This window comes from Pyxicephalus adspersus, chromosome 5, assembly GCF_032062135.1.
Source record: "Pyxicephalus adspersus chromosome 5, UCB_Pads_2.0, whole genome shotgun sequence".
Taxonomy (NCBI): Eukaryota; Metazoa; Chordata; class Amphibia; order Anura; family Pyxicephalidae; genus Pyxicephalus; species Pyxicephalus adspersus.
In genome coordinates, this window is record NC_092862.1 from 61,507,550 (window position 1) to 61,522,912 (window position 15,363).

Genomic DNA, 15,363 nt, shown 5'->3' on the forward strand with positions numbered 1-15,363 from the left:
TCTGATCACTCTATGCCATTGATTGTCCCCTTCTGATCACTCTATGCCATTGATTGTCCCCTTCTGATCACTCTATGCCATTGTCTGTCCCCTTCTGATCACTCTATGCCATTGTCTGTCCCCTTCTGTTCACTTACTGGTAATTAAGTGTAGGGATCTCCGTTAGGGCAGGGATCTCTGTTAGGGCAGGGATCAACAGCTTGCTTCCTGGTGCAGAATGCCGGCTTGTTACTTTCAGTTTCACTCAGCACTGCAGCCAGGAGCAGACACGTGCTGCAGCCAGCATCAAGGAGACACACACAGGATCGGATCTCAGAGCATGTCTTATTCACGGGTGAGTGTCTTATTTTAAATATTTTTTCAAAAATGGGGGGTGGCTTATTTATTGGGGATGTCTTAAAATCGGGGAAACACGGTAGCAAGGTCTCCGTTCAAGCTTCCGCTTACTTCCTTGTGTTAATTTGACCATTATCCTGTTTTTAACTTTCACACATTATTATTCTTGTATCTTTAAAACATTATTGTATGGGGTAATCTAACATTCACTGAAACATTTCCTGATGGAGAATCAATTACTGCCTTTAAAATGCATAAACCTGAAAGAGAGTATTAAACCTCCCCAGTGGTAAGCCCAAGTGTGACTCGAGGTAAAAAAAACAAGCTGAAAGCCGTAACCCTGAGCCACACTCGGGGTAGTTAAAAAAGTAAAAAACAAACACTTACCTGGTCCCATCCGCGTCCTCCAGGGTCCTGCCATCCTCTGGCTGTGTCCTCTTCCTCAATCTGTCCCCCGCCGAGTGCGCTGATGTTCCCCAGGAGTTCCATTAATATTATTGCATTCAGTAAAAAATAACTGTATTGAATGAAATACACTGGATTTTTATGTCTAAAACTTTGAAACACAAAATTATGTCAAAGTTTAATATTAAACTTATTTATTATACTTAATGTATTTTTTAAATGTATTTAATTTATTATTTTGACATGATTTTGTGTTTCAAACTTTGTTATACTCATACTAATATATTATACTGTAAAATAAACTTTCATGAAAAACTATGTATAGAAATGTACCGCCCAGGAGGTTAAATAAATGTTAGAATTACTCCTTTATGAATAGACCCCTAAGCGAACATAAATAAAGATTATTTTTCCAAAGAGTTCCAAGCAAAACATGGTGTTCTACAGAGATTGTAAATTTTTGAATATCTCTCAGATTTTTATTAATCTCTGGGACTCTCTTGGAGAGATTTAACCTCTTTTCATAAAGACAAAGTGCCACAAGTATAGGAAGTGATAGGATATGTTCCTTCTGGGTACAATTACACCCAAACAATGTATTCAGAAGAGTGGAGAGGGATTCAAACCTTCCGGTAACAACGTTGCAGCAGCAACAAAAGTTATGATTCTTACCCACATTATTGCAACTGTGACCGTATTAACACCAATACTATGTTTCTTTGTATCAACAAAGCTATAATGATAGACCTTATCCTTTTTTTACCTTGGGTTTTCATATCTTAGAGGACCGGCATGCCACACCTAAAATTTTACTATGTGGTAAATGAAATGCCTTTCAAATGGTATTACAATCAACATTGTTTTATGGTTTATACTACAAAAAATGGATTTAGGGTTTCTTTTATGATGAAGAGTGGATGTTGTTTCTGTGTTATACTGCGCTGCACTACTTGATACTACTACTAGTTACATAAAGTACTTTCACAATAATGGACCAGATGGAGCTCCATGACTGGAGCAGACCCGGTCATATGTCTTTGACAGGTGATTTGATTGGCGTTTCTCTAATTATAGAGCTCTCTCTATTCCATTACGAGAATGAACTCTGGGGCTCCTGGTTTTGTTTTTGTTGTATACAGGACTCCTATTACAGCTTTGCAGTGTTTGTGCCAAATTTGGAGCTAGAACCTGTTTTATTGGCTTTATTGTGGATTAAAATAATAAAACAATGTGACATTGTGTAAATAAACATACAGATGTCAGTAATCCTTTTTATACTGCTCTCTTTAATAAAAAAGTGTGCCTATTTCATAGGCAGGGTGGTAGCAGTGCCCATTTTTTTGGACGCTCAGTGCAGCATCCAATGATGGTTTGTTGCTCCTGTCAAAGCCATAGGTTTAAACAAGAACTGCTTGCAAAAGCCTAAAAATGCTTGTGCACTTTTTTTATTTTTTTTTTTTTGCTTTTTGAACAGGAAAAAAAAAAACGTGCAGGGTGAAAAAAACAGCTTTATTGGCTACAGGTATGGGGGAGTGACCATGTGTGACACCTCTTCTCTTCATAAATGGTCCCCTAGAATGTGGTCTTGGTCAGCATTGGGTTATTGAATGCCAATAAAGGAATGGGGCAAAAATCGTGTAACTTCTTCCTTTTTGGCAAAATCTATACCTCTGCCTTCAACAGTGGCTCCTTACACCGGAGGAATGAATACAGGGGTATATAGTTCTTTTACCCATTCCCAGAAATGGTCAAAGCAGTTCTAGAAATAGCAACACCAGCCAAATGTTTAAAAAAAACACTTAACGAATATTTGACTTTGCAGAATCCAGCGTCTAGCATTCATTGATGATCCATCCAGCGATTGCCGCTTTTTATTCAGCATCAGCCAGGAGTGCCGAGCTCCTGTCATTGCGTTCAGCAATGCTACCCTTTGGTTGCATTGACTGGATTCATCTAAACAATGACGTGAACTCTGTCCATATGGATAGTGCTCCTGTCATCTTGTTCAGCCAGGGCAGCTTGGGGACATTTGGCTGTAGCTCCTGTCAATCCACAGTAGAGAGCAGCTGGCTATGAAAGAGAAACAGCCACATTTTGCCAAAAAAAGAAGAAAAAGAAGAAGAAATTCACCTCTTAGACAGTTGTCACTGAAACAAGTGTCGTTTTCGAAGATTTCTTTTCCTTTTTTTTGATTGACAAAATTTGTATTTTCTCTCGTTTAACTTGAGGTGAGCTTCGTAATTTGATGCATAAACAACAATAAAAACCTATCATGGGTTCTAACCCCTCCCTACTATATCGATTTGCATTAGATACAATTTAAAATTACAAAATTTTTTAGGCATAAACAAGTTATTTTATATGTAAGCACTTACATATACATTGTACATAGTTGTATATAGTGCACACATATTCAAGCTATCACCGCTGTTTTTTTTAATGCCTGTACATCCATCACTTTTTACATCATAGAGATTTTCCTACACACTTGTGGGAGTACAGCAGCTGCGTATCTCCGGGGGGACCTGTGGGCTCTTAGTCTACTGGGTTTTCGCCTACAGCCTCCCTCTGAGTCTTTAACAAAACAATACCAGAGCAGAGCTGTGGGGAAGATTCTGAAACACCTATGGTAAAAGCTGCAGATTATAAGTTCCATTTAATATTATTTCATATGCTGTGAACAGCTGGCGTTAAGCAATGGCAATCTCCATGCATTCTAAGATACATACTTTTATCTAAATGGATATCATAAAAGTATATTTAGTACAGGATAAAATAGTTCTCTCCTCCTGTATCACTGTCTGTATTAGTCTGTCATTTGCAACCCCTATTTAATGTACAGTGCTGCGTAATATGTTGGCGCTATATAAATCCTGTTTATTAATAATAATAATAATAATAGAATGCAGACTAGGCTTATAACTGTACTTTATATTCATGCAATGAATTTGTAGTTAAAAGACAGCGGTAGACTTAGGAGGCACTGTGGTTATTGCACTAAGGGAATATAGGCTGGTATATGTTATATAATATAATTATTACCTTGCAACCAAAATCATAACAAATTTCCTTGCACGTAATTGGGTATTCTTTGCTAAGTGAATTTGCACAATGTTTATTAGTTTCCTTTACTAATTTACAAGCCTAAACTGCTTTGAATGATAACACCAAAGGGTTTGGAACTTTAACCACCCGACCATTAAAACCCGACCTTGGTTCGGGTTAAAAAAGATTACAATTATCGATAAACCCAAACTTTTCTCACTGTATGAAAATACAGTGAGAAAAGTTCGGGTTTATCGATCACTTTCCTGGTCCCGCTCCGATCATCCAGCGTCGTGTTCCAGCGTCGTCCTCCAGCGTCGATCTCCAGCGTCGGGTGCCTTCTCCCTGAGAAGAAGAAGCCGGCCGGCGGAGAAGAAGAAGCCGGCCAGCTTCTTCTTCTCTGTCCGTAGCGTGTGCGTGTCCCTCGGCGATGACGTCGGCGCGTGTGTGGGAAATTCAAATTGAAACTCAAACACATTTTGTATTGGATTGAATACAAACTCCTGTATCCAATCCAATACAAAATAATTCAAAATAAATACAAAGTATGTAATTGTAAATTCAAACTCTCATTTTGTATTGGATTGGATACAGGAGTTTGTATTCAATCCAACACAAAATGAGAGTTTGAATTTTGTTCTCATTTTGTATTGGATTGAATACAAAGTCCTGCATCCAATCCAATACAAAATAATAGAAAATATATTTATGTGGTTTTGTCTATAGGTATGTGACGGACACTAGGGAGGTGTTTTAGAAAAATTTATTATTATACAGTATACCAAATTATCGCATTTTCAGTATTTTTTATTTATTTATGTATTCTTGTTTAAGCTGATTTTGTCTTTTATTTAATTTTATTAAAAGTAATTTTTTTTTTTTTTACATGATTGTGTGTTTCAAACATTTTTTATATTCATGATATCTACTAGAACCCTGTTCAGACATATTTCTGTAAGTTACAGGTCTACAATTTAAAAAAAAAAAATTCATGAAAAACAGTGTACCGCTTTTGGAACAGAAATCTAGACATCAGTGTAACGCCCAGGTGGTTAAAGTGAACCAATCAGCTATATCAAAAACCTAAAATCCTTTATAAGAGTAGACAATAAGGTGCTGTTATCTTGGTACGCCTCTTTGTTGAGTCTTTCTGATTTCACAATGTTATTGAGGAACAGAATCTTGCAGTATACCTTGTCTGGTGGTAATTTCTATGCATAATAAAAACACTTAAGTGGAAGGGGGTGTGGCCGGCTGCTAGGAAGGATGGCTCTCTTCACGGCGCGGCTCTAATTACATACAGCGAACATCGGACGATCGTACAAATTCAGGACCCAGCATACTTTATCATGGACTCTCATAGAAGATGACTAAGGGGAGAAAAGAGAGGACCGGATCTCGGAGATTGACAGAATTCTTTGCTAAAGCGGTGAGGGAGGAAAACCAAGATGGTGGTGGGGCTTCTACACTGTGGCCTGCAAAGAGGGGAAAAAAACATCTCAATCTACTAATAAGAAAGCAGCTTTGTCTCCTGCAGTGCAGTCTTTGTTGATTCCTGAGGGATCTTCACTAGGTGGGTCGACCGGGTGAGCTTACTAATCTTGCTGTTAACACTGATGATTCCTCGTCGGCTGATGATTTTACTCAGACAGGAGACCCTGCATTACAAAAAGGTCCCCCATGTGAGATGCCGGTGGCTCAACCCATTGATGATTTTCCCACCACTGATGCCCCTGTTGTAGACACAGTACGTAAAGATATGCTATTATGCCTTAGGAAGTTGTTGCAAACTCACTTTTCCTCTGTAATTTTTTTACACTTGGTAGAGATGTACAGGCTTTGGAAGGCAGAGTGGATCACATTAAAAGAAAAATGGGTGAAATTACAACAGCTCATAATGAGTTGGTGGACTCTCATACTTGTCTTGAAGAAGAAGTGGCCAAACTGAAAAGTAAACTTATATGGAGGACAGGGTTAGATGGAATAATTTAAAATATTGCGGGCTACTGGAATCTGTCTCTCTGTTGGAGCTCCCTCTCTACTTACAACTGATATTGCCTGATATTACTGTATTGCCGAAAGTTCCTCAAGGAGAACTAGTGATTGACAGAGCTCATAGAATTCCGAAACCTGCTCATTTGCCAGTTACAACCCCCAGAGATGTAATCGCCAGAATCCACTTTTTTCATGTCAGTGAGAAATTACTGCAAACTGTCAGAAATATGAAAGCTTTACCAGAACCGTATTCTCATAATACAGTTTATGCAGACTCAAGCAGCGATTTCGGCCAGGCGTAAATTTTTGCCGGTGACCAGGATGCTCCACTTACAAGGCAATCCCCCATCGATGGGGATTTCCGGAGAAGATTTTAACATCAAAATCTGGTTCGCGACACACGATCTCTACCTTGGATGGTTTCACCCTTCTTCCTGAGTGAGCCTTTGAGATAGCAGATTCACTACCTCCTGCACAACGTTCCACAAAGGACTGGCAGGAAGTCCATTGTAAATCTTCACGATTACCAAAGTGATTTGTCTATGTTATTTTTTTACAGCTGTACTATAAGGTCTTGTTTTCTCCCCCACTATTTTCAATATGCTGGGTCAATTTTGAAAGTCAATTAACTTATTTATTTATTTTTTTAATATGTCGTGTAATCATTTCCACAAGAAAATTTTTGTGTAGGGCTGCTAATGGATACACATTTGTTTTCCCCCGTTTGAGTACTCATGGATTCAAGTCATGAAGCGCTATCCCCATATTGGGGAAAGTTTTTATTTTTTCTCTATTTTCTTGTATTGTTTTTTATGTTTGTATTTTTTTTAGTGCCAATGTTCTATTGTTGCAAGTTGACTCCTCTGCTGTTCAACGGTAGTTGGATGGATATCAGGATCTGATAGTTCTTTCTCTGACTACTAAGCTTGTTTCCCTAATGCTGATTTATGGTTAAAATAGCCAGATATATTATTCTAACGTGTGCCATTATTAATGTACCTTTTAGGATTGTAAATATAAACTCCCCGAATGTGGGTCCACTTAGTTTTTTGAGACCAGTGATGAAAAAAGTTCATACTTATACAAACAGGTCATTTATTATTTATGTGGTGACTTTAATGCGGTATCTGATTTACACCTTGATGTTTCAATACCAAAACTTTAGAAAAGAACCTCTTTGGAAACTTTTTTAGAGGAATCTAATATGTATGATGTATGGCGCTGTCTACATGCTTTGGAAAAAGATTTTAAGTACTTTCCGCTTTGCACAAATCCTACTCCTGCCTAGACTTGTTCTTAACAGACATGAGTTTACTAGGGAAAATCTCTTGGATAGACATCGATAATATCACTAGGTCAGACCACGCTCCGCTGATTCTGATCGTGGAGGACCAATACCATACGATACCTTCCAGAGTTTGGAGAGCTAATTTAAACTTTTTTTCACTTTAATGATACTCAGGATCTGGATCCTTTTATATTATGGAATGCTTACAAAGCGTATATTAGGCGTACCCTGATTCAGCTTGTGTCTAAGGATAAAAAGATGAGGGGCCAACAACTGGCTTCCCTTTTTAGCACCATCAAAACTTTAGAAAGTCAACATAAAATTGGTCCTACCTCTAAAGTAACAAATGCAGGCAAGAGTTAAGACTGCTACCTTTGTTCATCCATGCTCAATTTATTCAAAAACTGCAGCTAAATCACTATACTCAAGGTAATAGAGCTTCCAAACTTATGGCTGCTAAGTTTAAGAGTGGAGTGCAGCGTTCTAAAATTCCATTTGTGTTTAAAGCTGTATCCAATGTTAAAATTGTTAACCCACAAGATATAGCCATGGCATTTTATGAGTATTATACTAATTTGTAAATTCTCAGTATCCTCTTGTTTACCAACCTAAAGTTGAAGAGATTGAAAAGTTTTTAGATGAGGTAGACTTATCCAAGTTGGCCTTAAAATTGCTCAATTCACCTTTTTTGGTAGAAGAGATACAAAAGGTAATTAAGTTCCTCCCAACTAACAAAACACCAGGGGCAGATGGTTTACCTGGCGAAAATTATAAAGCGTTTCAGGATATATTAGCTCCTTATATGTTGACCATTTTTTACGAAGCAGCAAAATCTTGTACATTTCCTTCAGAAATGTTACGGGCCACCATCGTAACTATCCCAAGCAAGTGCAGCCCAATATTCCAACCCAACTGCCAGGGTCTTGACTTTTAGGTATACTGTTGCAACCCTTTAAAGTGACAAATGGTACTAGAGAGGGATGCCCCTTGTCTCCTAATATTTTTGTTTTGGCGATGGAACCATTAGCAGAGTTAATCAGAGGCCATTTGGAGATAAGGGGTATCCCTATAGACTCAATACAACATAAAATAGGTCTGTATGCGGACAATGTGGTTTTGACTTTAGCAGAACCAAATCTTTCCTGTGATATGTAATGTGTTACAATAATTTGGGAAGATTTCATATTATAAACTTGATGACACAAGGACACAAGTTTTTCTTATGGAATAGTCGCAAACTCAAACAAATGTTTTCCGAACTCACTTTAATTTTCTATGGGCACCCAATGTGATTCCTTATCCAGGGGGAACGTTAACATATCCCACTAATTTGATGGTTCAACATAATTATTTAACACTCCTTCAAAACTGAACGAAGATTTATTAATATGTCTAAACAGGGGGTGTCTTGGGTAGGCAGAATAGCCGTTTTTTAAAATGCTACTATTGCCCAAAATTTTAAATTTTTTTAGAACCCTACTTGTGCAAATAATTTAGATCTCTACAGAGACTATTGGCACAATGAATTTGGGCTAACAGTAAAGCCAGAATTGGGTATGCGGCTATGATTAAACATAAGAAAACTGGGGGCAAAGCATCAATACTGACTACGCAATATTTTTTTTACCAGTTCTACTGATAGAATATGGCATAATATGGAACACTCTTTTTGTTGGAGGAAGAATCTGACGATTTTATTTATGGCTTAAGTTATTAGATTCTTCAATAATTTTAACAGATCATTCCACGATAAAAGCATATTTTTCGGTTTGGTCCGGAGTGGTTTTTAAGACACAGACGAATACTGTTTCTACTGAACTTCCGATACCAATTAACACTTATTTGCATTTTATTCCTGATATCGATATATAGAACATTGAAAACAGTTGAATCTTTTAACTTTTCAAGACTTACAATCATGCCCACCTAATCTATCGCTTCAACAAAAACTCAATTATTTTGGTATGCCTATTACTGATGCTTACACTTTATGTCGGTTCTTTACCGGATCATCTCAAATTGTTATTTAGGTATTCCGATAATTTACCAGGCTCTTAAAGGAAAACAAGTTTTTCTCAGGATGTCCCATATTTCGAAATGGGAGGGTGAATTGAATAAATCTTTCTCAGTTGAGCAATGGCAACATGCTATTCATTCTCCTTTTACATATATACAATGCACTTCCCACTGGGCATCCTGTCTCAAGATGTTACTTAGATGGTTTAGAACACCATATGTTGTAGCAAAATATGATTTGTCAGTATCACAACATTATGGCTCTCATAGCTACATATTTTGGCACTGTAATAGCATTAAGAGCATTTGGAACAAGATATTTCAGTTGTTATCTGCTCTGACCGAAATAATTGTGTAGGGCTTTACCTAATTTAGGTATCGAACAGTTTACAATAGAACATAGACCCATTGTCACACATTGTTTATGCGCAACCAGACATAATATAATACCTGTGTTTGGTCCTGTTTTAATTTTTTTGTTTTTTGATATATTGGTTAACTGATTCAGGTTGTTTTTTGGCACTCTGTTCTGTTTTGTCTTGGTTTTCTTGGTTTCTTTTTATTCTTTCTCTTTTATATACTGTTTGTATTCTATACTGAAAAATTTCAAAAAATATGATCTACAAAAAAAAAAAAACTTCAGTGGCCATCAAAGTAGAACTACTGTCAAAATATATATTTGCATATGTGATGTAGGCTGCCCATCGCTGAAAAACCAGGCTTTCTGTTTTTCTAAATGTTCCCACCAATCTTTTAGACTTAAAGCCTATTACTGTATCTGGTGGTTGAACATTCTGGGGAAAGGACAAGCATGTCTTATTTAGTCTCATGCCCTCTATCACTGTCTATCAGAGTGTGCAAAAGTTTCAGCTTCCCAGCTACATTTAAAAGCAGGCTAATTACATTCTAATTTAAGACATTCACCATGCCACGGTGCACTGAAATATCTCTTTATTACTCTGAGATTAAAAACTTGAGACTTTAGGTAATTTTTTTAGATCAGTTTTATAAGACAGTATGTATACTGTGAAGGAAATAATAATGTGAAATGTTTTTGGTGAATAAATATATTAGCAGCACCTTGTGGTATCTTCTGGCAGATCTTAGATTGTAAGCTTTCAGGGCAAGGTCTCTCCTCTGCTCCTCCTGTGTCACTGTCTGTATCTGTCTATCATTTGCAGTGCCTATTTAATGTACAGTGCTACGTAATATGTCGATGCTATATAAATACTGTATAGTAATATTAGTAATCTTGTACTTAAAGGTTTTGCACCCCTTGCACCCCACACCTTCCCAAACAATGACCCACTTCCTTCATATATTGTCTCATACCTGATTTACTTAAAAGATAATTACTTTAAAAAAGCTAGATGAAATGAATGTGAGCATGGAATGCCTTTGTACATTTTTCTGTTGTTCTGTTGAATAATATGGGTCACGACTGATTCAGCTTTCATTTCCCACTAATGTACAACCCTAGATGTTTTAAAGGAATTTCCTTAAATAAAGAATAAAAGAAAAATTACAAAGATTATAGTTTCTTTTTCATAAAAGGCCTTCATATTTTCCGTTGTTTACTCAGTATCATATAATCTTTAGGTTTACCAGAAAGAAGGTTTTTTGTTTTTTTTACTTCACACTGCTTACATGTTCCTACCTTCTTAGTCTTTAAATAAATGAGTCATTGACTAGCTAAAACATTTTCTCAACCCCCAGAGGTTTTCTAAAAATATATAGAGTTAAGCAACATTGGTTTTTCTGCGTAAATGCTGAGTTCCAGTTTAAATATAATGTAAATGGCACTGACTAAGTCATAGCAACATATCACTGCAGAACTTTCTACAAAAATGTAATGAATGTAAAAATATACAAGTGCACACTGTTAAATATTTTTAACAGAAATGAATAAATTATTTCAAAGTAGTTGCAGCACTATTACTTTGTAGTGTGATATGTGTTTTTTGAAAGAAGAAAAGCTTTTAGCTTAACTATTGATGGCACACAACATCTAGCCCCAGTTATAGTGGGAGTTGTAGATTGTTGGGGGCCTGCACCATGTCACCATTTTCTCCCATATTCACCCCAGCCAACTACCAATCTCCCCCCCTAACCTATTTAAATAATAGATACAACTGTGTTTGTACCAAATTAGCTGAGGTCAGCCATTTGTTAACATCATTTTATATAAAACTTTACAAACATAAATATATATAAATAACATATATACATAAAAACTTAGTTACAGCATAAACAATTTTCAACAACCTAATTTTCACTTAACACTCCTAAACACCCTAATAGGTTGCGGATCCAGGAAGACTCCCCCCAACAAAAACCAACACACCACCGAAGGGTGATATTTTTGGCCCTCAGGTGCACCCCCTTGCCTCGGGTTCCAGTATCAACCCTACAAGAAGCTCTGCTCTGTCCAACAGTTGCCACAAAACCTGCCTTCACCATGGTCATCATCCCACTGATGAGTCCTTTTACCAACATTCCATCATCAACCAGACCCTGCCTTCCCTGGACCCCAACCAACCAAACTTACTAACAGACAAACTACCAAAGGTTGAGGATGGGCAGGCAGGAAGCTCACTCTAGCTACACCAACTACCAATGCCTCCCTCTTTTTGCCCAGTCCTTTTTCACTCCACTGCCATCTCTCCACCCCACCATAACCCAAACCCTTCTCTTTCTACCTTAACCTCACCTAGATAAGTGAGATTTATATGGAACAGATTTGGAGACTAAATATGTATTACATTTGTCTGTAAAGATTCTCATTTATCCAGGTCATTATATAGCTAGCAGTAGTTAGTCACATACAGCTGGACCTGAACAGAATTGATGAAGTGGCTTGGAAAGCTGCAAAACATCTTTAGCATTGCAAGAACTAGAATGTGACTAATTACAACTAGCTATTACCTTTGGGAATACTTTATTAAATTGTAGCCGAAGAGTATATGTACTTTACATATTAGTAATACTAAACAAACATTTGATGGTTGCTGTCATTTCATGGATTTTGTAAAAAAAATCATATTATTATTATAATTGTTTGGGCATATTAAGAACAAGATTGTCTTCTTCTGTATTTTAAAAAAACTTGTATATTTATTTAAAAATTTTCATAGAAAGTTACAGCAGGAATTCAATATTTATACAAGAATTAACTTGTTGACTTGTTCAGTCACATACATGAATATGACATCATATAAAATTATGGTCTAACAGTTTTGTTATCCAGACAAGAAGAGCAGAAAAAGCTGTTTTGAAAGCTTGTCCTTCTCTCCTGTGATCTAGATAGTCTTTAAAACTGAGAAAGTTTTGGTGGTCAGCAGCTCTGTCCCCCGTATGGACACAACCCGCCTACTCTCCTACTGCAGGCTTAGACCTGTTTGCTAAACATCCTGGGGGGGCAGTAGTGCAGGGCTGTGGACACAACTTTTGATGCATACACAGCCCTGCGCTACCGTCCCCTCAGGATGTTTAGCAAGCAGGTCTGAGCCTGCGATGGGAGAGTGGGTGGGTTCTGGCATCATGACGTCACTCTGGGGGAAGTTTCTTCCCCCTTAAGTGACACACGGCTCCCCATGCATGCACAGTCTGAATTCTGTGTATTTAGTGGTCCGTGAGATCTGAAAGGTTGGTGACCACTGCTTTAAAATAAGTGGAGCCAAATGCATTGTCTGTCTTCTCTACCACCTAAGTCTTTGCAAATGGAAGTAAGGGACAGTGTAGATGGCCTGTTGAAACGATCCTGGATCCCTGTCTATAAAAGGTAGCAAAAAAAACAGATGAGTACTCCCCATACATGCTTCACACACCGTACATGCTGCTGTCTTTTTGTGGACATGTTTGCTTTTACCATGCAGGTGGGTCACTTATAATGTCTTAAAAAGTCTTCTATAAGCCTAACATAAGTTGCTGTACAACAAAACCAGCAGGATAACTATAAAGTGTTTTTTAGTAAGAAAAAAACAGTGAACACCTCATAGTAGATTTCCCTATTAATGTAACATATGACAGTATTTATTATTCCCATGCTTATTTGTTTCCCTAAATAATTTGTTTATTTTATCTTGTTCCAGGTGCAGCCGTTGCAGGGATTTATCAAGTAGCAGGAAAGTACATGGCTCCATTGGAAGCACTGGTATTTGGGGTTGGACAAACAGTACTAACAATGATCATCTCCTTTTCACGTGTCCTTGCAACACTTTGACACATAGAATGTGGCATCCTAATGGAACTTACCTGTCCCAAGAGAAACGAACACAAATAGTTTATTATTAATGTAATGCTGTAGAGCTGCTACACATTGCATGATGGATTGAACTGAAGAGAGCCCTTGCAGGATAGAAACAGCTTTAAAGAAGTTTCAACTCTTCAAGTAAAAAGAGGTTTTTCATTGCTAAGCTGTTGCACTAATGAAATGCCTAGCACCTCATGTGCCTCAGTTAAAAGGCAAGGTGTAATTCTTTTTCTACAATATACAAAAAAGAAGCACCTTGCAGTACTGAACTGTTTGCATATCCCTCTAGTGATGTCAGCATGCATTTGTGAAAGTAGTGTTTAATGATTCCTCTTGAAATATTCACTACTACGCCATGATGGAACAAAAGTATGAATGAAGTAGCTGTGGACTAGCTGGATGAAGTGCTTCAGGAAGAGTGGTAGAATGCAATTGTGCCAAATGGATTGATTTCTTGATTCTTTTTTTATACTCAACAGAGTTGAAAGCATTAAATATTGGTAAATAATAAAGTTACATGACTGGCAGAGGTACATGATTTCACACATGATATTTCACAAATGTTATTCACCCATAATTGATGTTTGGACTATGAGAGATTTAAAAGAGGCACTGTGACTGTATAATGTGTTCCCTGGTCTTGTAAGTACAAATTGTTTGTTCCATGTAACATGTGAATATTATATGAGTGCACATATATCCTTTTCATTTCATAGTGCATGGTGCATAGTGCACCTAAATTTGTTATAAATGAAACATATGCCAAAGGTTGGAAACTGAATAGACAGATGGTGGTTGTACTGAAGGCAGCAACTGTTTAGGTACTAGGTAGGCATCTACTTGATGTTATATGTACTTGCCTAGCATACAAAATGAAATGGTTGGTAACTAAGAGAGGATATTCATTTTTCCCTTTCATTTTTCAGAATGAAACCTATTGTATTAGGAGCGTATCTCGGCTTTGTGTGAAGAAGCTTAGATAGCAGCTTTGTAGCAAGTTCAGGGTCTTTGGCTTTCAAACAACTTGCTAGTTTAAAGCTGATGTAAACACCCAAAGTTGCCAGGGTTTTGCCATAATGTGCATTTTGACAAATATACCTGTGAAAATGTTCCTTGTTGCTTCATCACTGTCATATTACCCTGGTCTTTTTCTGTGTTTGGAGTCTTCAGACATCTTCATTGGCCAAGTTGGGATGACATCACTCCCATGCATGTGCACAAGAGCTACTTCATCTTGGCACTAAATCATGACCAGGTCTGTACACTGAGTTGCAAATATCTAACTCAATGTACAGAAAATGTATTAACAGGCAATCAAAAAGATCTCTGTGCAGAAGAAACCTTGTAGTCTTGTCTGTCATGAAAAAAGCCTGCCAGTCTGGACTTTATCTGCTGACTTTACTTCCGCTTTGTAGGTAGTTGCATCATCACCATTAGAATGGAATGGCGTAATTTTGCTTTACCTGAGTGTATAGCCAAGAGTAAGGGGGTAGCCACAACCATTAGAAAGATTAAGCTGCTTCTCTTACAGGTATTGGCAGCCATTGAAGGTTTATTTTTAGAGGATAATATTTTAAAATCTATGGTTTTCATTGTATTTCAAATTTTCTGATGATTCTTTTGTTAATTCTTTTTTAGTAAACAATAAATTAAATTGGATACATGGGATAGATGCATACGTGTGCACTCTGTACACCAATTAAGATACTGTTATAACATGAATAACAAATTCATAAACTGCATTTAATTACACTAAACACCAGAGCAGCAAAAATAGTCTCAGACTGGCTCCTTGTTATGTGGCCCCCGTTTGGTATTCCTGGGTTTTACAAATATTGTAAGCATTTTTCCAAGGTGAACAAATTGATTATTCCTTAATTATTTCCTATATACTATAAACTGTTTTGTTTGTTACGTAAAATACTATTACGGTTGTGTGCTGTTTATACAACTACGCACAATTTAAAGATAAGTGCACTTTTGTAGTTGGAAGCCTCCTAAGCTTCATAAACACATATATTAATAC

General features: G+C 37.1%; 1 protein-coding gene across 1 annotated transcript in view; it reads left to right on the plus strand.

Moving 5' to 3' along the window:
- The window catches only part of TMEM170B (transmembrane protein 170B), a 31,761-nt gene extending 16,756 nt beyond the window's left edge, over nt 1-15,005 (plus strand). The window contains exon 3 of the mRNA XM_072411689.1: nt 13,177-15,005. Coding sequence (XP_072267790.1) covers nt 13,177-13,307 — 131 coding nt within the window. The 3' untranslated portion in view covers nt 13,308-15,005. The remainder of the gene's footprint in view (nt 1-13,176) is intronic.
- The last annotated feature ends 358 nt before the right edge of the window (nt 15,006-15,363 follow it).